At 40.2% G+C, this 23,222-nt stretch overlaps 1 protein-coding gene across 5 annotated transcripts; it reads right to left on the reverse strand.

The window, feature by feature from the left end:
* Nucleotides 1-2,220: 2,220 nt before the first annotated feature.
* On the reverse strand, nt 2,221-19,461 carry gucy2cb (guanylate cyclase 2Cb). Of its 5 annotated transcripts, none has more exons than XM_080873468.1 (27): nt 19,032-19,461; nt 17,787-17,905; nt 15,368-15,435; nt 14,986-15,201; nt 14,716-14,834; nt 14,123-14,225; nt 13,855-13,969; nt 13,354-13,495; nt 12,818-12,900; nt 12,554-12,662; nt 11,932-12,013; nt 10,204-10,306; nt 10,063-10,119; nt 9,874-9,945; nt 9,669-9,773; nt 9,459-9,545; nt 7,663-7,795; nt 7,435-7,572; nt 7,211-7,287; nt 7,027-7,118; nt 6,719-6,877; nt 4,802-4,994; nt 4,547-4,721; nt 4,337-4,435; nt 4,053-4,147; nt 3,851-3,927; nt 2,221-3,767 (listed from the first exon to the last, which is right to left on the reverse strand). In XM_080873468.1, the coding sequence occupies exons 1-27, from the start codon at nt 19,231-19,233 to the stop codon at nt 3,554-3,556; spliced, it is 3,234 nt and encodes a 1,077-aa protein (XP_080729594.1). In that variant the 5' UTR covers nt 19,234-19,461; the 3' UTR covers nt 2,221-3,553. The 5 variants fall into 5 exon arrangements, with proteins under 5 accessions (XP_080729594.1, XP_080729593.1, XP_080729592.1 ...); XM_080873467.1 differs by having other exon boundaries at nt 11,932-12,016; XM_080873466.1 differs by having other exon boundaries at nt 4,047-4,147; nt 11,932-12,016.
* Between the last annotated feature and the right edge of the window lie 3,761 nt (nt 19,462-23,222).

The raw sequence follows: 23,222 nt of genomic DNA on the forward strand, positions 1-23,222 counted from the left end.
TTTTTTTTTTTTTTTTTCCTCTTCTCTTTGTGGCTTTTAATTCATTCAGTGCCTTGAGTTCAAGCAGCAAAACAGACATGTCAGCATGATCGTAGCTGTTATTCCATGCGTTTTTAAGTGGCTGCTTTTAATATTTTACAGTAGATGGTTTACAATCTCACTTTTTGTTTTTACTTTGTCTTCTCGTGCATTTACTGAGGTGTTCCTGTAGAGATAAAGAGTAAGTGTGCACACCAAACAGCTGCATGCATGAGGTGAAGCTGGTTTAAGATGTTTTGTATAAAAAGCACCACCTTTTTTTAATTGTTTTGTAAGTTTTGATGTCTAATTTATTCTTAGACTTTCTTTTTGAATATTACATTGTAAGAATTTGGCCGTTTGTTTTTAGATGCGTGTGGGGGGGTACTTTTGCTCGTTTCTACTTGAAGAATAGTGTTTCTGTTTCACTGTCCTGATGATCTCAAACAGCACATACTGTATAATCAGCAGGTTTACTGATTCCAAGTTTTTCGTCTTGGCTCACTTAAATGTATAAACCTCCATTTGCATGTCCTGTTACAGTACCCTGTTTGTTTTTTGCTTGATCCCTCACTTCATTTTTGCTGTACAATTAGTACTTAATGTGTAAACACAGCAGAGCTCTTTCATTAGCCTGTGCAAAAAAACCAAACATCTGTCATCGTCAAATCGGGATAGAAAAACATTTCTCTCTGATGCTGGAGATTCTTTCATCTGCTGTCTGTAGAGCCACTTTACTGTCTGTGAGCATGAAACGGATCCATGTGTGACGCATGAATCGTACGGGCTTCAGGAATCAGTGTTTGGATAGTTTCAAAACTGGACTTCATGCGGTCCTGAACATATGACATCTTCAACAGAGTGAAAGGAAAATGTACTTTTTTTTTTTCTTTTTTTTTTAATTTAATGTAAATGAATGTCAGCATTGTCAACAAAAATAAACATTTGGTTTAAGGTACCAAGTCTTTGTTTTGTTTTTTTGCCCTGATCACAATGAGCCCACTGTGCACTGCTTTCTATACCAGCGGTCCCTAGCCCCCGGTCCCTAGCCCCCGGTCCCTAGCCCCCGGTCCACGAGCGAGAGTTGAGGCTCAGGAGTGAAATTGATGGTTTTCAGGGTTTTTATCGTTAACTCTGTTTCCCTGGGTCTTTTCCCTTGTGTTATGAATACATTTTCTATATATTTTCATGCACTCTATATTTGTTTTGTAGTTGTCTTATTTTGAAAGACATGTTTTTGTGCGTTACCATAGCGACCAGAGAGGAGGATGGTCGCCGAAGGCTGTCCAAATTCGTTGACTCTCCGAATGCAGCCGACAAATGCGTCCTCTTCACGGATGTGTCCTTCGTGGCCCACCATATCCCAGAATTCATGGTGGGCCAAACTGCAGTTCGCAGCCGCTACTAAGTTTTAAAATTACTCTTATTAATCTTTCTGGGTCACAAAATAAACTTTTAACATATTTTCAGGTGAGAACTTCAAATATCTGCTCGGTTTATCAAGATATCGCATATTTGCAAAAGTGCTTCGACGTTTTCGGAGACGTCTGTTACCCACCAGCTCGATAGCTAGCCGAGAGCTCGAGGATCACTAGAGCCGCCGAGAATGGCACAACTCCCGGCACATTAGTTTCAGATCACCTCGGGCTTTCGCTACTCAGGTTAAACGTAATAAATAAGTCACTTAGACAACCTAAAAATGTTATTGTTTGGCTTTTTTCAGTGTTTTATTTGTTCGCGAGTAAATCGGTTTGGCTGAGATTAAAGTTATTAGATTAGATAAAATAAAACTTTATTCAGCTGTGTGAACACCAAGGAGGAACCCACCCGGGCGATTAATAAACGTCAAACAGAAAACTGATTAAACAGAAGTGCGAAATGGTCGAGAATTTACGCCAGTGTCCTGTTATATTTTAGATAGCAAGGAGCAGACAGCCGAGTTTATTAAACTCCACCGACACAGCAGTGACGCTAATCAGAAGGCTAGACCGTCCAATTTCACAGCAGTTTACTTCCGGCCTACCCGACCTCCTGAGGACCCGGCCTACGTAGACCGCGAAGGCCGGGTCCTCAGGAGGATGCAGCCCATGAATTTGGACACGACTGATGTTACTCTGTTGCGGCGCATTTCAGGAGGACGCTGCTAATAAAGTTACACAATTACACAGTGACTTTGCTTTCATTATTGTGTTTACAAAATACCAGTTTTTGTCTTGGTCGTATCATTTTATTTTGTTGTATTTATCTGCAACACCTTAAAGGCCGGTCCGAGAAAATACTGTCAGACATTAAACCGGTCCGTGGCGCAAAAAAGGTTGGGGACCGCTGCTCTATACAATAACAAAGGCACTTTTTCAAGGGCCTGCAGTGCAGCATCTTCCTCCCTGAGCTTCCTCAATACAGCCTCCTCTGCATGACATGAGATGTATACGGAGTCAAAAACTGGCCGTCATTTGGTTAAAGTAATAAATGCAGATGGTGCTGAGTTGTGACTTTTATAAGCATTGTCTATAGATATTTATGAGACCTATAATTTACTTACTGGCTGACAAATGTGGAAATAAATACACATTAAGCGCTGTACATAAATAGAATAACCCAGTTTTAAGCTAAGCAGCAGAAACAATCAATGAACATTAATGACAAAAACAACAGGATATATTACAAATACAAATGTATTACTGTAGTTCTAAAACCTTTTCCAAACTGTACAATGCACAAAAAGGGCGAACCTGCATTTCTGTCTGTGCAAAACAGCCTCTTCTGTTCTTATCGTGTTCCTGTGTTTTGTTAGTTGAACAGGCCATTAGCAGCATCTGCACTGGCATGCGAGGGTGCTGCGGCTGGCTCATCCCATAGTAAGTGAATCAAATCCAAAAGCGCTGCCACCTGACCACATGAGCATCAGCTGTGTTTGGGTTTGTTTGTTTTTTGCGATATAACTGGTGCTGAAATTTTGTGCATTTATTTATTTATTTATTCTTTATTTTTCCAAGTGTCTTTGACCCCTCATAACTTCAGTTTGGGTTTCCACACTATTTTATAGATGTATGTAGATCAATTTCCGAACCGTATTATTACACATTCACAGGTGTAAAAATACAGATGTAGCAAAAAATAATTTTGGCATAAAAGGAAAAAGAGCTAGAAGCTGAGCCTGGAATCAAAATTTGGATAAAAATGAATCCTTAAATATGCTAAATCTTGTTTTAGCAGAGTACCTGACCTTCAAAGTTGGCCTAAAATGCCCTTTTTGACCGTTTTTCTTTTGACGGAGGATAACAAAATCCCCCAACTGGTTATAGAAAAAAAATCTGCACTGCACAAATCTAAGGTTTTGGCTTTCAGCTATGACACTTGAGTGGGTAAAGCATTACATCAATTACATAGTACAAAGTTTCCACCCGCCGTTTCCAACCACCCAAAATGATGGCAGGAAATAATGCGTGAATATTTGAGGACTTTTAATTCCTCATTTTTCTATGCTTGATTTCCTGCTCTATATGCAATAACAGGCAAATAGTTACAGCATGCTCTACAGGAAGGTACTGAGTGTGTTATCCACAGTGGCTAGATGCAGGTACTCGGGAAGGCTGCTCTCAGACTCGACCTCTGACCCCTGGTCGCTGGTGTCCTCCTTGCTCTGACTTGGTAGCAGCTTCTTCCTTTGCACGGAACCTCGCGAGCGACGCTCCAAACACGTCAAGGTCATGTGGGCGAGGTCCTGCTGGAGCCGCTGGACGTTTTCACTGGAAGAGAAAGCACCGTGTTGAAAGAGTGAATCTCAGATGCGGAGCTGCATGTGAAAGGATTTTATCTCCTTTTTGCTCACGTTGTGGGTGGAGTAGGAAGATCGTAGTCTTCACCAGTTTCACCTGTCAACCAGTAAGTTGTTTCTGTGCCTTTACCCTAAAAAAACCCCACATATTCATCACAGTCACTGGCATCAGTGTCGCAGTGAAGGTTTTTGTCACTGTATCTCAATTTAATTTGGCTGACATGCTGCTACATTGAATGTAGAGACCAACCTTTACCTTCAGGTATGTTTCCCCTCTCATCTCATACTCAAACTTGCAGTTTGTTCTCTCCAGGATATCTATGGTAGGCTGACTGACATGGATCCGCAGGGCTGTGAGATAAAAAGAAAGACAACAGAGCTTGGCTGTGGTCACTTTATTTAATTAGGCTGACTGCTGGCTTCTATAATTGCGCTAGACTAATGTACGGGAAGTCATTCATGTAAAATAACGAGAACAAAGGAAGCGGCTGGAGAAAATGTCAGTGTAAATCAGTTTGTTCATTACATGTGTCCACTCACGGTGTCCTGTAGATTCCATACGAGATGCTGTGTTGACCGTGTCTCCGAATAAACAATATCTGGGCATCTTTATTCCCACGATGCCCGCCGCACAGGGACCTGAACCCACAAACAACCAGGAGACAGAAGAATTAGTGTAAAGATCAGCAGGAGGTGAATTGATTTGCCAAAATGACTAGTTTAAAAAATGAAAAACAAAGAAGAAGAGACCTGAGTGTACACCGATTCGTATCCACACAGGAATACCGGGAAGATGCCGGAGCTGGAAGGTGCCCATGAATGCCAAGATGTCCAGCGCCATGCGGCAAATATCCACTGCATGCCTGTTCCCGTTTCTCTTTGGAAGACCAGAAGCAACCATGTAGGCATCCCCTATTGTCTCCACCTGAGGATAGTAAAGGAAACCATGATGTTTGTGCTCATTGCCGGGTGCCTGAATGTCTTCGGTTTCATCCCTGCCAATACCTTGTACACATCGTGGTGGTCGACGATGCTGTCAAACCCCTTGTAGATGTCGTTTAGCATGTCCACAACTTCCATCGGCGTGCTGTACTGGCACAGAGTGGTGAAGCCAACTATGTCACTGAAATATATTGTAACTTCATCGTACAGCTCTGGCTCCACAGCCCCGGTCTCCTTCAGGCTTTTAACCACCGGGCTTTTAACCACAGAGAGAAACATAATAAAGAAAAGACATTTTTTCCATTGAGATTTCATTCTGATTTTGAGTTGGTTAAACCAAAGGCCCCCCCCAAGTTTCCCCAACAGTTCATTCATAAATTTCATCCATGTATCGTTTATTTTTAAATAACTATCCTTTTTAAACAGTTCAATAATGCTACTTGTTACAACCATTTAACTGTTAATTTACACTAACGTTTTGATCATTAATTAACACTAATTATTTCAATTATTTACTCATAATTAAGGTAACATTTCTAACCATTTAAAGAGACAAATGTATGCTAATTTAGTAACTATTTAACCATTAATTTGTGTTAGCTTTTTAAAAACTATATAGCTTTTAATTAATAGGGTTACTATTAGACTAGGCCTTTTATTAGTCAGTTTGTATTAACTATTCATTTAACAATTTTATTCAACAATGTATGGTAACTTTTTAACCATTTATAGCCATTCATTAATGCTAATTTTTTAACATCAGATAAGATAACCTCCATTAGTCCCACTGTTTGTTTGTTTTTTACAGCAGAAAGTGGACAGTGCAAAGTTACAGAAGCAAAAATTAAGAAAAAACACTGGAATAGGATAAGATAATAAGAATAAGATACTGTACACAATAGAATAGAATAAAATACTATATACAACAGAATAAAATGCAATGTTGACAGCTTCAGGTACCTTGGTGTTTATCTGAACAATAAACTGGACTGGACTCATAATTCAGACGCCCTCTACAGGAAAGGGCAGAGCAGGCTGTACCTGCTGCGGAGTCTCAGGTCTTCTGGAGTGGGCCCTCCACTCCAGAAGACCTTCTATGACTCTGTGGTGGCTTCAGCCATCTTTTACAGTGTGGTCTGCTGGGGTGGCAGCATCTCTGCCGGGGACAGGAAGAGACTGAACAGGCTGATCCGCAGGGCCAGCTCTGTGTTAGGATGGACCCAGTGGAGGTGGTGAGTGACAGGACAATGGTGGCTAAGCTGTCATCTCCCACCCCATGCAGGAGACTCTGAAAACATTATTTAACCACTAATTTACCTATTTAAAATATTTAATCCAGTAGTTTATGCTAACTTTTAAAACGCTTTAACCGTCAGTTTACAAAACTTATTTTAACAATTCAGTCAAACAATTTAAAGTAACCTTTCTAATCATTTATTGTCATTAATTTATGCTAGCTTTTTAAACTATATACTGTAACTACTAACTTATCTATTTCAACTATTTAATCCAATAGTTTATGCTGTTTAAACTCAAATTTATATTCACTTTTAAAAATTATATAGCTATAAATGTATACTACCCATTAAAAATATTCAATCCAACAATTTATGCTTAGCTGAACTTTTACAGCCACTTAGCATTTTTAGCATATTTCTTCTTCAAATTTTGACTTGTTTTTGGAGGCATAGTACATACACGGCCAATCACATTTACACCTAATTTAGAATCACCAATAAACTTAACATGGATGTCTTTGAACTCTGAGAAGAAACCAAGCCAACGTAGAGAAAACCAACGTAGGCAAGGGGTGACCTTCTTGCTTTAAGGTGACAGTGCTAACCACTGAAACTCAGTGCTGGTCACTGTTAATGTAGAAATAAAACGAATTCTCTAACAGTGCATGAATGATTTAGCATCTATGTCCTGATTGTTCTAAGTGTCTAATGATGTGCATTTGTTCTTTAAGTGTAAACAAACCCAGGCAGCAGCATAAAGTTAAGATTGTCAGCTCGATCCCTCTCAGCTTTGTAGAGAGCCGTTCTCTCTTCCACCAGGTACTCCAGGTTTCTGGAATACATCTGCAGCCGTCTGATCATGTTATCCAAGTAGCTCTCATTTTCCTGATTATGGATTTTACTGGAGTGATGAAGAGGAGAAGAAAAGGGATATGAGGAGGGAGATATATTTAGAAATCTGTAATCCGTTTCCCAGAAACTATAAAGGCTACACCAGGACATGCACACTGATAGCTGAAAACAGCAATAACATAAAGAGAGCATTATTACCTGATGATTTTCCCCAGATAAATTTCCACTTTCTTAAAGTCAGGTCTTTTTTCTGGGTCCTCGTCCCAGCAGCTTTTTATCAACGTGTACACCTTACAGGAGGAAAGAACAATTTGAATACAATACAGACAAAACAGATGCTGAAAATAAAATAAAGCTGGCACATGAATGGAAAAAAAAAAACCTCTAATTCTTTCTCTGAAGCCGTCTCAAAGTTAAGATCAGGTCTGAAGTAGGATGACTTGAGCCTGGACAGTTTTTCTGTTGAGAAACACACAGATGGCATTGTAGTGTAGCTCCGGATCAAACAGGTCTTCTTTCTTTCATTCTGAACTTGGTGGTGCAGAGATGATCATTTGCAAACAAAATGACTGTAACTGTCACGTGTTGTATTTGAGTGTTGGAAACCTGATCGGTCGGAGCAGGATTCAGTGTAGAAGGTGTTCTTCCTGAGAACAATCTCTTGCGCAATGATGGCAAAACTGTAGACGTCTCCTTTCTGAGACGTGCCCTCGTTCCTCAGATGCTCCGGAGCTGTCCACAAGTCTGACAGGATGATGTGGAGACAGACAAACGTTAGCAGGTAAAGAAGAGAACAAAAAGATATTTCAGGAGGATTTTTGTTTGCGGCGTCACCTTGGAAGGGGCTAAGAAAAGCATTGCAGCCAAAGTCTGTGATCTTCACCACCATGCGGTTGTCCACCACACAGTTGGTGGATTTGAGGCGACCGTGAACCTGAATGTCACTGGCATGGAGGTAAGACATGCCCTGCACAGAGGATTCAGAGCAACATTACACCTTCCACTGGTGGAAGTAATGAGATTTATGGAAAATCAAAGAGGCGGTGAGTAATCTGGTGTTTAATGACCTCTGCTGGCAGGCAGAGGCAAGTGCAACAGCAGCTCCCATAACACAGGTCTGCAAAAACAATTTATTTTTTCAGTCGCATGGGATATTTTTGGAAAATGTTATGTTTTTTAGGGTGCTGAATCCAAAAATGACCTCCATTTCCCTCCATTACATACAGTTTGCTTTTGCAAAACATGAAGAGTTTACATTAAACTAAAAACATGAATTAAGAAAACCTGACAAAATTGAATTTTTAAAATATTTTTCCTCGTTTCAGTGAGTAAAAATCTATGAGAAGCAGTCAAAAGATCCTATGCACCTTTTGGTTGCAGACCTGTGTAATCCTGCTCTTCATTTAAACCAAACCTTTTTAATAATTTTGAGCCAGAAAAAAATACTTATATAAAAGCTTACTGTGCCTTCACAGGGTCTGACTTATCAAACAACAAGCTTAGAACAAAAAACCCCACCAACACTTAAATGTTACATTTTAAATGTTTAATCATTTAATTATTAACTAGTGGGATAATATTGAGTCTTTCTGGTAAGTTGCCAAGTTGTTTATCGCACTGTGACGTCAATCAAACTGATCAAACTGTAGAGGCACAGTCTTTTAATGGCTTTGTTTTGATCACAGTTGTTACAGATAAGGAGGCCTCTTCACTATATGTACTTCTTATTGAAACTATAAATCCATTTTCTTTATGCTTGTCCATCCTTCAGCTCACAGTGACAACATGACTAAAGATAGTTTAAAAATGGGTTCTTTGCAAAGTTGTTTGTTATGTGTAGATACAACACTGGTTCATCCCTTTTTTTATGCTTGCATAGTCTACTGGACAAAAAATGAGTGAAAAAGCAGCCAATGTCTAAATAAAAACTTTAAAAGATTTTCAGAAAGCCTGCAAAACTATTGCTTAAGAGTCGTTTGAACAAAGCAACAAAATCTGGCTCCTTGGAAGCAAACTATGAAGACATGAGGGGACTTTTGCACAGCGCTGTGTAATCCTGGCAGTCACATTACACTCAGTTTGTCCGTTTGGCTTTTGATAGAACTTCTAAAGTTTTAGTAAACGATTATTACTCACGTGAAATAAGTGTCAGGATTGAGCGAACCTTCCTTTCTTTTTGATGATGATGTTCTGGGTTCAGTTTATTATACGGTAACAGGTGAAGTGATCCCATTGCAGTTTACATCAGGTACAAAAGTTTATTACCAGTTATTCAGGGATCTTTTATGTCACGCTGCATGAATGGTGAGTAATATTGACTAACGCTAAGTTTCATAACCCTTTTTCAGTTATGTATTAAGACAGATTGCTACTAACTATGTCAAGCTCTCAGTACAAAAACCGATCCTGTCATTCATTGCATTGTCCTCTGTAATGATTTATGGTGTTTAGTGAATGCTGCTGCTTTATGGCAGATACACGTGACCGTTTTTCCGCTCAGGGCGGCGAGTAACGAGTCAATCTCCACTTGTGTGGTCTCTTATCATGCCACACACCGCATGTGATGCTTGCAAATGCTTAACTTTGATAATTGTTCTGCTCACGGGCAAAGTCGAGCACTTCTCTCTCACCTTGGCGATGTCGTACATGACAGAGATCTTGAACTCCCAGTCCATGAAGGTCTCCTCTGGGTATGAAATCTTGTCATTCAGCACATACTTGAAAAAGAAAAAGACACCCCAGTTCTGCATTAATACGCTTTTATTCTTCACACTTCTTGACGGCTGTGTTTAAACTGAGACCTGAAGATGGATTTAAATTGAAAGTTTTGCTACACGTACCCTGAGCGAGCCTCGCTCGCCATACTCAAACACGCCAAAGACACCGTGATCTAACTTGACTGTGCCGTAAAACTTTGTGAGGTTGTAGTAGTCGATGTGCAATAGCTGCAGGGGGGGGCAAACATGTGGAGTGCTAGTGAGTTTGGATAAACATTAACAAAGAGGGCTGGCAGTAAAAGGATTTCAGTGTGATAAGACGTCTTACCGCATTGAGCTCCCTTTTCTGGGTTTTATCAAAGTTCCCATCCGAGTTCTTCAGCTCCTTCAAGATCACAATCTGAAAGAAATATTGCAGAAGCACCAACCAGATTACATCTGCTAACTCACTTTCATCAGTGCAAAAGCACTAGATGCTGACTGATTTGGAAAACACTGCAGGATGCTGTCCATCTACCTTCTTATCGTAGAGCGCACAGCGGATCTTGAACTTCTTTTTCTTCTTACTTTCAATCTAACGGGGGTTAGAGGAAGGTCGCTGTCACAGCATTCTTAAAGCTGACTTGACTGAGGTGTTTACTGAGGTGTTTTCACTTACATTAAGGGAGATGACGTTGATGTCATCATTTTCCATCAGCGTGATGAGATCAGAGTTCACGTGGGACCAGCGCTTCCTGAGCAGTCGATCTCTTCTGTTCTGTCTATGCGGGAAAGAAAAAACTGCATCAGGAGATTATTGGTAAAGGTTGGTTGCACGAAAAGCATCTGACTCCTATGTTTATAAAAGGCAGCTTTCAATTTAAATTTCATGTCATGAGTCCATGTTTTAGAGAGTGTAATAGAGCTATAACCTGTATAGTACATACAGACTTTCAGATTATTTTTCATGTAACCTGAAAGTCCGTATATACACAGCTCTAAAAGATAATTGTAGCACCTTTTAATCAGAGTGTAGCATCAAGCCAGTTACACGTCTGGGACACTAATCTGGTCAGTTTAGAGGAGGTTAGTTCAGTTTCAGGTGGAGGTCGCTGACATTTTCTTCCCTCTTCATCTTTTCTGATGGTTTTTTCACTACTTTTGCATTTTTCTGGGGTCAGTGTCACTCCTGGTGGCATGAGGTGATACCTTGACCCTACAGAGGCTCCACAGGTAGTCCAACTCCTCCATGTTGGCACATTAATACGTGCCATTTACAAAAGGTTTGCTGTGTCTCCCGAGACAGTCTCAAGAGCACAGAGGAGATTTCAGGACACAGACAGTTACTCTGGACAGGCCTGGAGAAGATCTTTAACCCACTTTTTTGTGCAAGATGAGAACTGTCAAAGCTCCAGCAGGACACTAGTGTTAATGTCTCTGACCAGACAATCAGAACAGACTTCATGAAGCTGGTTTGAGGGCCCAGCGTGTTCCAGTGGGCCCTGTGCTCACTGCCCAGCACTGTGGAGCCTAATTCACATTTCCACAGAATACCAAAACAGGCAGGTCCACCACTGGAGCCCTGTGCATTGCACAGATGAGAGCAGGTTCATTTGAGCACATGTGACAGAAGTGAAAGGGTTTGGAGAACCCGTGGAGAATGCAATGCTGTCTGTAACATCCTTCAGCATGACTGGTTTGGTGGTGGGTCAGTGATGCACTGGGGAGGCATATACATAGAGGGACGCAGAGATGTCTACAGACCCTGACTGGCATCGGGTATCAGGATGAAATCTTCCTCTGAATACACAGCAATGCCCATCCTTATATGCTGAGAGTATGCAGGAAGTTTCTGGACGATGATACCGATGTCTGGCCTCCACACTTGCCTGACACCTTTGGTTTCAGTTTCAGCCCATCTGAAGCTGTCAGGTTGCACCTCAGACTGTCCAGGAGCTCAGTGACACCCAGGTCCAGATCTGGGAGTAGATCCCCCAGGACACCATCCATTATCTCATCAGGAGCATGTTGTAAAGTGGCCTAGCCTGCTGCTTCTTTTCTTCAATTTGATTTTTGGGGGTGTCTTTGAATTCAGCCCTTTGTAGGTTGATCATTACATTTCCATTACATTTTGGGGCACTTTATCACTCCTAACACATTACCAAGTCCCCATCAATGTGAATATCCACTGTGTTTTTTTTCTCATTAAAAGCTGTCGTGTTTTCAAAGTTTTCCTGCAATTTTTGGAGCAGTGTATCTACCGTACTACTATATATGCCATTATATGATGGGGCCAAAATCATTTATGTAAATTCATGACCTTTTGCAGAGAATCCAAACATTTAATTAAAATCTGCCACACACTTAATAACTCCGTTATTCTCATGTTCCATGTGCTACGGCATACCTGTAGAAAATAAAGGCGATCGTGGCCACTACGACCACAGTAACAGCCAACACAATCACAATCGCAGGGTTCCAAGCCGATGCTTCTGACACACAGAGGACAAAAGATAAACATGGGCCGAGCGTTCAAGTGCCATAATATTTAAGCTTATCTCAGATAGGGCTGTGAGGAGGTCATCTACAGGAAACAAAAGAAGAACTGAGCCATAAAACCACTTCATATAAAACATGCAAAAGTTGATGTACGTGGAGCAGTTTGTGGTTGCTATAACTTTTCCTCCTGTTCATACCCACCATTAATGCTTATTAAATGAAAACAGGGACACAAACAGAGAGGTGCTTAAACCACAGCTGAAGCCTTACATATAATTCACCGGAACCTGGATTAGTGCAAGTCTTTGAAAACGACCTGACTGAGTGGATGCAAACTGATCAGGCCTTGTTGTGGAGATCTAAATCATTATGGTGGACATGCCTTCTTTCTAGAGGACAAAAAAGGAAGTTCTCTTAACATAAATCTTTAAAATATTAAGGTTAAGACATATTTTGAGGTTGTGCCCACTGAACTCAATGATATAGCTAAACATGTGTATGTGTGTGTGTGTGTGTGTCTTTCGATGTACCGCTGTCTGGCATGTTATTGGGAAGTCTTTTCCCCCAGATGAACTTAGGAGCCTCCTCCACCACTGTGGTTTTATTGCGCTCCGTGTCAAATGTGAATAAAATATCGTACTGGGTGTGACACAAGAGGGGAGGAAAAAAACAAAAAGACACATTTTAGCATCAAACCAGAAGCAAGAGATGCAGCACAGTAAGGTTTTATTTTGAATCTTTTCTTCGTGTATTCACTGCTAAATGCCAAAAAAGAAAACGGGAGAAAAAGATACCTTGTTGTCAGTAGTGGTGTAGATGATTGAGAAAGCCACGTCTCTGTCCCCGTACTCGTCCAGCGTATAATTCCCAGCAATCCCTGAGCAGAATCACACAAACGTTTTTAAACTTCTGTTCGCTTCATTTCACCGTGTGTGTCAGCTGTAAACCTTTAATGCGTCTCTCAGTCAAACTTGCACTCACAACCGGCTGCTTACAGCTGCGGGCTGTTATACCAACACTCTTTGTGTCAATGAAAACACAAAGAAGTGATAGCAGTTGACAGCCTCCATCTGTTCGACCTCACAGTAGCCATGTCTGCTCTGAGATCAGCTCATTAGTGTTTTGGTGGATGGTGTTTTCCCACTTTTCACGAGCTAATTTTAGCATTTATTACTGTTTTGCTCAGTATGCTTAACTGCAACTATCTGCAGCTGCCAAAAAAGTATTAAATGCTAACTTGTGTAAATTCTTGTGTATTTGCTAATACACATACTTGCAGCTTGTATGCAAGCACTTCCCCCTCCTCGCTGTTATCTTCCACCTGCCTTACCAGTAAATTTGGTGTTTCTGAAGTAATTTACATTCACATATTCCGTCCTGTGAAGCTGAGACTGATTTTGTTTAGAAATTGTTCTCATCACTTGGCCAATAAAGAGCACTGCGTCATGGTACGCGGCCATGTAGTCGTTCATCTGCAGAGGAACAGACAGAGACAGATGGTTGGAACTACTTTCTCAGTACAGCCCTTAGATTTGAGTGAAGGAGCTCTAAGATGCATCCTTCACTACACAGGTGATGAATTATTTTATATATTTTTTACTCAGTGAAGACGTTATTTAATGATATTTCATTGAACATTTATTATTAACTCTTCCGAGGTCCATTTCTGGTTGGCATGGTCCTGTGTTGTTAATCCCTTATTTTCCCTTAAAACCCTACAAGTTGATTATTCAGAGTGAGCGGAACAAAAACAGCCAATCAGAGCTAACCTTTTTTGTATTGCTACAGAAGCACTGCAAAGAGAGAAGTTGTGTATTTCTGGTTTGCTCACCGTGTTGTTGTCTTTAAGGTCTGGGTTGATTCTGTAGCTTCGGGTGTTCGGCATGGTGAGCACCAACACGTTCTTCATTTCTGGCAGCGACGATGTGTTGGTGTAGTATACATCACTGTGTAGAGGAATCAGCAGAGGTCTGATGAAAAATTCTACATGTGCAAAAATTTCCTGAAGTACTGATTGTGAATCACTGCTGTGGGGTTAGAGAAAAAGAAAACAAGTGGAATAAATAGGAACAGAAGTGAAATGATTCAACAGCACTAACCTGTAAAGATCAATGAGGATGAAGGCGATATCACTGCTGTCCGCAGCCTTAGAGCCGTTTTTAATTTCCACTAGGTCCATTGGTGATCCACACATGATGAACACTGCAGCGGAGAAGTATTTGTAACAGAACAGTCTTTCAGTTATTTTTTTTCTTCTGTTTTTTTGCCTAGTTGGCCTTGGGACTCAAATACAAACTTGATTTCCATTTAAATTACTTCTTCAACCTTGAAACCAAAGTTAATACCAAAACCTAAAGCCATCAAGCATAGCCTGATACTGTTGATGTTTTTTTAATTCACCCTTCATAATGTGGCGTAAAAATATGCAGCAGGAAGTTCAAAGAAAAGCTATTATGGCCCTCGAGCTAGCTCTCCTTCTGAAACAGAAAATTCCGAGTCTCCCTCGTGATGACAGCGTTAACAAACTCAATAGTTGAATTAAATGTGCTTTGTAGGCCCTGGGCTCTCTTAGGAAAATAGAATCCAAACTGTCTGTGTGTGTTGTCCCAGCAAACTGAAGCCATTGTTATGTCTCGCTGTGAAAACAGAGAGGTTTTCAATCTTGTTTGAGAAAAATACATCAAATTCTTACAGTTGGATGTCCTGTTGCGTAATGTAAGCACGCTGTGCAGTTCTGTGGGACTGCGTAGAGGCGTTATTGAAATATTTAAGGCAAGCGGTTCCACCGTCGCTTCAATTGCACTTACATACCTGAAGATGAAAATGAATATAATGCATAATTTAAATTAAAAACATTTTATTACATTTAAAAATGTAACTAGAATATAATTAAAAATATAATTTATTAGATTTTGTAATAGCTCACAACAGATGAGTCTCTCCTTAAAGATGGGTTACTCACCAAACGCATTCCTCTGTGGGGTTCGTTGTTTTATAAGTATACGCTGCCTTCCATGAAGGTTTGAGCTCATTGTTTTCTTTCCAGAACTGGGTGACAAAGTCAGCGATCTTGCGTGCAGGTGGCAGGAGTCGCTGCAAGTTGAAGGTGTAGTCGCACGAGCGACCAAAGCTTCCCGCTGAGAGAATGGGTCTACTGAGACTCATGCCGGCTTCCTTACTGGAAGAAGAGAATAAAAAAGAGTGGGAGACAATGGTATCGACTAATTATGATAAACGGGTGAACGATAAGCATAGTGCAACACAGGCAAAACCTGTTTGAAAATCTGAAGTGTCCTTTTCAAGCTTATTGGCAGAATCATGTCCTTGAAAAATTCAGAACTTACTCAACTATTGGGAAAGTAGCATAGGTGCATGTGGGTCCAAGCACAGCACATCCCAGATTTCCTGATTCCTGCAAAAATAAAAACATATACAGCGAATAATTCACAGATTTTTATGTAAATTTTGCCTGATCTTTAAACTCCTGAGACCCAAACTCTTGTTTTCTTCCAGGTTCTTGGAAATCGACCTGTTTTCCTTGCACTAGAAGTGGTTTGTGGAAAAATGTTCTCACTGTGGGACAGCAGGTTTATTTTACTATATAACATAATAAAGTCATCAGGGTGTAACAAAGTCTAAAATATTTTTATTACAACACCTGCTCAGATAAAATCGCAAATGATGCAACATATCCAAAAGCCTTGTAACTTGAACATTTTACATGCTCCATACTCCAAACTTGAAGCATGCACCAAGGCAAAAAACAAGCAAACAAGCAAACATCTGTTTACTACACTACTCAGACAAACTCAATACGCCATAGAACTGTGCAAAATCTCAGGTGTGGTGCATAATAAGACATTACTTGGAATTTATATAGGACCTTATAGAATCATGTGAAAGACTTTGTGTTAAACTGAGACCCCAGCCCTGCTTGTACAAGTGCCTTCAGCAGGAATACCTTGAAGTTTTCTGTATGATTTTGTCATCATTTTATCTCTAAAATCATTCTTATGCAATTTTGCCCCCATCTTCTTTAGAACGTTGCTCACACAGAATTTCAGGCAGGCTGAACTTTGGGCCTTTGCAGCACTTTGATCCTTTCATTTCACAGCAATTATGTTGTAGATTTGCCGCTGTGCTTTGATTATTGTTGCATGAACCATTTTTAACCTGTTGGATAGATGGCCTCACATCTTAAAAGGAATTCATGGTCAACTCAGTGACTGCAACGATCCCAGATCCTGTGGATGCAAAACAAGCCCCAAACAGAACCCCTCCACCACGGTGTTTGACAGTTAGTATGAGGGCATTGTGCTAATAAGGTGTGTTTGGTTGTAGCGCTTGGGTTTTTTGCAGTTTCTCTGAGCATTGCGCGGTCTGGGCTTTGGGTGAATTTGCTGGAACATCTACTCCTGGCATTGTCTTAATCCTGGCATTACCTGAATGCTCCAGACCAGCAAACTGTTAAAACCTCTGCTTTTATAGAGGTGTTCGCACTTACTGATGATAAGTTAATCAAGTGCATTTGAATCAAACATCATCCTCTTTTCTACTTGTGTCTTGTTCATGGCTGTGGAGTGTTTTTCAGAGATTTATCTCATTAAATTCTATAATTTGCAAATATTTCTAAAGTAAAATACATGCTTTTTTCCTAAGCACGAGGTGGAAACACCCAGACCTTCTTCTATTAGCTATCCAACTGCTACTCTGCAACCTGCTCTTCTCAAAGCCAGTTGAGAGAATTTCTTCCATATATCAAATCTCCTCCTAGTTGGACATTAAAAACCTCACCTAGGAGGCATTCAAGAGGGGTCCATGTCAGATGCTCTCAATGTGCCTGTATGTTTGGGTTTCACCCAGTGGACAAGAGGATTGCTCTCAAGTTGGGGGACGGGTCCTGACCGTCATTTGCGCTTATGCACCGAACGCATAAGCGGGGGGAAGAAGATGGCCCAGCTGCGGACTCCAGCTGGGAGTTTTCATTGTTCACATTCTTATGTTGCATGCTAATAACAATTAAACTTGGAGGGCTGAAGGCTGGGAAATGGCCTGCAAAGGGTATTCATAAGTGCACTCGGTACTGATATTTGATTTTGTAATCCCATCATCACATCTGGACCAGATGTCTTGGCTAGGTAGAGAGTTGAGCTGTCAAGTAACTACCAAGTGGTACAGTAAAGGTACGCTGGGAGCATCGGGCAGAGGCCCCTAGTCCAGGAGATCTTCAGCTCAACCTCTGGAAAAGCTTAGAAAAGATTTTTAGGGTGAGGGGTGACACATATTCTGAACCTCCTTAGCTGAGGCAGTTGCAAGGGGCTGTGGCCTTAAGGTGTCCCGTGCCTGCCATGGGGGCAAACTGGAGCAGGAGTCGACTCAAGCTTGGCTGTCGTGTGGGACTTCGGCAGTAGACAGCAAATACCAGCAGGCCAAGCAAGGCATGTCTTTGACAGTAGTTGAAGGAAAACTGGGGTGTTCAGAAAGGAAGTGAAATAATAGTTTTCGTTGGCTTAGCAGTGATTCTGTTAAGTTTTTACAGAGATTTACTGAGACTGGCATAGTCTTATTTTGATTTGTGGTCTTGCACAAAAAAGGTGTCTATGGCATTAATGAGGAGAGCAGGTCTGCGAACTAAAAGGTGCATAAACCCATAAATGAATGTCCTGTGGAAGCAAGATCTCAGGGTTACACAAGCTCATGTATATGTGCATCCAACATGCTAATATTCTTTCTATTTTTTAATATAAAACTGTAGCTACTTACCGTCAGGTTGTTTAGCTCTGCAACTGCTTCACATGAACTGCTCCGGCAGCCTCGGTGCCAGTATAAGGTTGTGTCAAACCCACTGAAATTCGCAGTTAGGTTAAAAGTCACAGCTGGATCTTGGGTGTGTGGAAAGAAAGAAAGTTCCAGATGTTAGTTTTGACTTTCTCTCCATTTTGAACTGCAGTGTGTATGTGGATATTAGATTTGTTTTAAAGAGAAATAAAATGTGTGTGTGTGTGTGTGTGTGTGTGTGTGTGTGTGTGTGTGTGTGTGTGTGTGTGTGTGTGTGTGTGTGTGTGTGTGTGTGTGTGTGTGTGTGTGGAGGAAGTAGGCCCTGAATTCTACCATATATGTAAAATCTATTAATTTGGGGAAGTTTACACTCCACAACAGTAAAAGACACAGAACCATGTAAGCTTAAATAGCTAGCTACAGCTGAAAAATCATAGTTGCTAATAAAAATAAAACACCAACAAATTTCAGCTGGCAAACAAGACAACTACTTTTGATTACCTGTGTCATAAACTGGGACATTCTGTTTAAGTTTTATTGATAATGCTTAGAAATAAACCCTACAGGGCTTTCCTAACAGCCACTTAATAAAAACTTGGCTAGATAAAAAATTCCTGCTAGCCAAAAAAAACCTTTTATGTTTAATTATCTTAAATAATAGGTGTCAATACTTTTTGCATAATGGCATCATTGCAGACTGTGGGTGAGTCAAAAATAACACCAAACTGTATGTTGTCATGTTGACCAAAAGTCAGGCTAAACTAGTATAAGATAGCTCCTAGCTTAGTAGAACAAGCGTTTTATGCTAGTAAGCTAATAAGCATTGCAGGTAGCTTCCTTGTAATTAATAGGATAACGATCTTTAATCTGCTAGTTTATGAAACTAACTACAGAATATCTGTTAACAGTAGCAGCTTTACTTTTCTTGTATACTTTTTTAGTCTTTAATAGTGAAATCCCTGAATAATTCCTAAAACAGCTTTAAAATTGTTACTTTTGGGAAAAGCAACATGAAAATCTGAAAATAGGAACAGTATGCAAAGCAGTAAATATAAATGAACAATAATAGTCAGTGACATATGTGTTAAATTATCAATATGTATAAACATGAGTGTACCAATATACATACTGTATATAGAGAGTGCTGTTGCGAGAGATCAAAAGGTCTGATTTTGTGCGGATTTGTCATGTGGTTTGTTTGTTTTCTGTTTTAGTTTTTAATTTCATTACCCTGGGCAGCATTAATGGCTGAATCTTTCTCTATGGCCTTCAGTATTTCTCCTTCCACATACTGGAGGCTCCAGGGAGAGTCCTCATCATCCAACAGTATAACGTTGATTGTAATCCCACTCCCACATTGTCCAACACCAGGACACGATGCCACAAGAATTCCAAAGATGAACAAACACAGTAACCAGCTTCCCGAGCCCATTCTCAGCTCCGAGGTGAGCGCTTCTGTTTTTTAGCCGTTAAAGAGAGTCCATGGTATCCACCGATCCTGAATCCAGTTCAGTAAAGTCACCAAAACACTCGGAAAACTCTTAACTTATGATCGCCTTGATTAAAGCTTTGCCTGATCCACCAAGGCTTTGAAGAAAAAATAAATCCTGTGCGAAAGTCTGCTCCTCTTTCAACTTTCCTCTAAGCGCTACCCACCTGTTCTTTCTATGTCACCATGTTAATATACAACCTTTAAAGACACAGACGCAGGCCATATAACCTTGTCAGCGCTGTGTCATGGCCTGCATAAATTAAAGCTTAAAGCAAACACGCAGAGCATGGCTTGGTTGTAAGTTTGTTGATAGTCTTACACTCACAAATTTAATTTAATGGAGAATCGTACCATGAAATTGTTTTGTGCAGAAATACAGTTCAATTGGCAAAAAGGAAAACGGCCCAGAAAAAAAAAGATTAATCCTTGAGATATCTTAATTTAAGCAAAGAATAAGGCGTCAATGGCCACATGGGACACTTTTATCAGTAAAGTTAAAGCTATAAAACTTATAAAAATGTAGTCCAATATTTATTCTTCCTTCATCTTCTAAAGCTCTCCAGTTGAGCCAGATTGGAGTCTTTGCCAGCCCAGTTCTGCCCTTGGCTTTATATTTGACAGACTTGTTTTGAAGGGTTTTTTCTTAATCGAGGTAATATTTCTGTAATCGTCCACTTTAGCAGTCTTCTGTGGTCTTTTAACTCTTTTGGCATAGCTGTACTGGCCAGTGCATTCCTTCTTTTGTGTTGATTTGTCCTCTACTACAGTTTTTGCTATTTCGCTGACAGGTTTGTTGAGGTTTTCCAGAATAATGATGCCCCTTTTATCTTATTAACTTGTCATGAAATAATAAGAGAACCGACCTCGCCTGGCTTTGTAACTCCAGGTCAATGAATTGTCCGATGAATTTTTAGCCTCTGAAAATTTAGGACAATCTATATCCCTTCAGTTAATGTCAAATTTTTTAATTTTTTAAAACCCCTTGAATTACAGCTGGAGGTCTGTACTTCACTCACAGCTTGACTATTTAAAATCCTCCTTTTGGGTAAAATAAAGTGGCAGAAAGCAAATCCTGTTCTCTGGAATATCATGATGCAGATTTGGGTTTACCTGTACATGAAAACTCATATGTTGACTGGCAAAATTCATCATTTAAATTAAGAGAAACCACCAGCATGGAGATAGACAAATAAAGACAAATTGCCAAAAATGTCAGTAAGAAATAAAGAGGATATAATGATGGAAAAATCAAAGTCACAGCTGAGAAAAAAACCTCATTTAGTTCTTACACAACAACAGGCATCCGTGTCTACGTGCCACAGACAGAGCCAAACGCACAGCTTATAGACGTCTGATTCACTCCTGTCTGGAAAGGACGGCAAAGAAAGGGGAAAAAAAGAGAAGATCAAAGGTTGTTCAGGCCATAAAACCAATACCAGATAAGATGGCTTGGCTGTGAAACCACACATACGCTGATGATTCAGTTCACCGGTGACAACTTTAAACTGAGAGAAAGAAACCTCTTCACCTTAATTAACATGAATGCACACACAGTCAGTTAACTCTCATGTTTAATGGTCTGAGCAGCTCCACAGTAACACGCACAGTCAAAACGATCAGCATGTGAACAAAAAACCCACCTTTTTACTTCCTTTCAACATAAACACAAAGATTAGTGCCAACCTGACCTTGGCAGTAACGTTTGATAATGGTAATAATATACTAATAAACTAATTATTAGCTATGCAATAACTATGTTATTCTTTTACACTTAGGTTTTCTCCACAACTACAAGCTGTAATCAGCAGAGGAAAATTCTGGGATCATTGACAAAGTTAATTTTATTTTTAATTTCATTGAGTTCCTGTTCCTGTTTTATATCCAGGCATCTTCACTGATTTTGTTTGGTTGTTGATTTCACAGCTCATGATTCATGTTCTGATCTGCTGTTTGGCCCTAATCACAGTAATCACATGTGGCGCTGCTGAATTCCCATAAAACCGCTCTCTGCTGGATGACATGTGGCTGCAGTGTTCAGGATTTAAAGACAGTTCAGTGTAAACATCACATTTGAACTAAACAAACATAGTACTTATGAATCAGTCCTCTTCTTTCTGCTGCTCATTTCCTGCCTACATTTTTTAAAAATCAATTTTACTGATTTTTCTTCATAACTGGAGCATCTTCTGCTTCACTCACTTTCAGCTTCATCCCAAAGTACTACTGTATATTTACTGGGCGTATTCACAGATGCTTTTCACATGTTCTACACTGCGCTAATGCTGAATATGAAAGAGCTGCTAACTTACCCAGTGTAGTATGTGTTTTAGATGTCTCACAACTTTGTTTCTCATCGTTTCTCCCTCCCTGTTGTTGTCTAACAGATGAACTTTCTTGTCATTGTTGATTAAGATGGAAGCCCAAAAGCATCGATAACTAATTACAGGTTATCTCTGTGGTGTTGCTTGATCAGTAATCAACTCTGACTTGGTGCATGTAGTCAAGTATTGCACTTGTGTTGTGTTCTTGTCCTTGCGCATTTCTATTTTATGATTTTATTATATTTTATGGAAGCATTTGTGATACTGATGAAACCCACTAATTAAATAACAGCCACCTCAGTAATGTGGAACTATGAAAACTTCAGATTAGCTTTTAATGCAATGATATAACAGTAAAATGATGTTTAGCTGGTACTAAGGGCCCCAAGCTTTGCCAAGAAAATACCACCAGCATGAACCACTGATACAAGACAGGGTGGATCTATGTTGTCATGTTGTTTATACTAAATTTTGAAAATGTCCAGAGAAGATTTTGTCTCTCTTCTGTTGTCCAGTGTCAGTGAAATTGTAGACTCAGTTTCCTATCCTTAGGTGACAGGAGCGTTCTTCAGCAGCTGTAGCCCATCTGTAGCACTCTGGCTATTCTCCTCTAGCCACATCAACAAGGTATTTTCAGCCAGAGAACTGCTGCTCATGTTTTCTCTTTTTCAGACTCTACTCTATAAATGCTGCAAATGCTGGTCGTCTGTCCAGCACGTCTGGGACAAAGAACAAGCCACATTCAGAGTCACTGAAATCACCTTCTTCCTCATTTTGCTGGGTCAGCAGCTTATATTGACCATATCTACATGCTCAAAGGCACTAATCACTGCTCCCACGTGATTGCCCAATTACATATTTGCAGTAACGAGCAGTTGAAAGTGACCGATCGTGGTAAATAGAAGTCTGCTGTCTGTTTGAGATCCAATATCTCCTGTTTTTCCCATTTTTGGGGTTTGTGTGACGTTTCAACCCACTTACTTTCTTTTTTGCTCTGTGACTTTCACGTTCTGGACATTTTCCAGTCTGGTTTCTGCAAATTGCACTCCACTGAAACCGCTTTACTTAAAGTGTCTAGTGACATTCTGATGGCAGCAGACACCGTTCTGGTTATTTTGGATCTCACCTCTGCTTTTGATACTGTTGATCACAGCATCATGATAAATAGGCTGAAGGACTTGTTCAGGATTACTGGTGTTGTTTTAAAATGGTTTATGTCGTATCTATCTGAGAGATCTTTTACTGTCTGTATGAATCATGTGTTGTCTGAAACATCAGTTCTGCCTTCTGGGGTACCTCAAGGATCTGTTTTAGGTCTGATTCTCTTTTTGCTGCATATACTCCCTCTAGGCCAAATTATCAGACGTTACAATAATATTTCTTATCATCTCTATGCTGATGACATTCAGTTATACTGTTCTTTCAAAACATCTCAGTTTTATAAATAATTGTGTCAGAAATCAAACCAGTTTGGATTGCATTTATATAGCGCTTTTCGAGAACCTCAAAGCGCTTTACAATTCCACTATTCATTCACGCTCACATTCACACACTGGTGGAGGCTACAGGTGTAGCCACAGCTGCCCTGGGGCAGACTGACAGGAGCGA

The sequence above is a fragment of the Rhamphochromis sp. 'chilingali' genome (genome assembly GCF_963969265.1).
Source record: "Rhamphochromis sp. 'chilingali' genome assembly, chromosome: 22".
In the NCBI taxonomy this organism is placed as follows: domain Eukaryota; kingdom Metazoa; phylum Chordata; class Actinopteri; order Cichliformes; family Cichlidae; genus Rhamphochromis; species Rhamphochromis sp. 'chilingali'.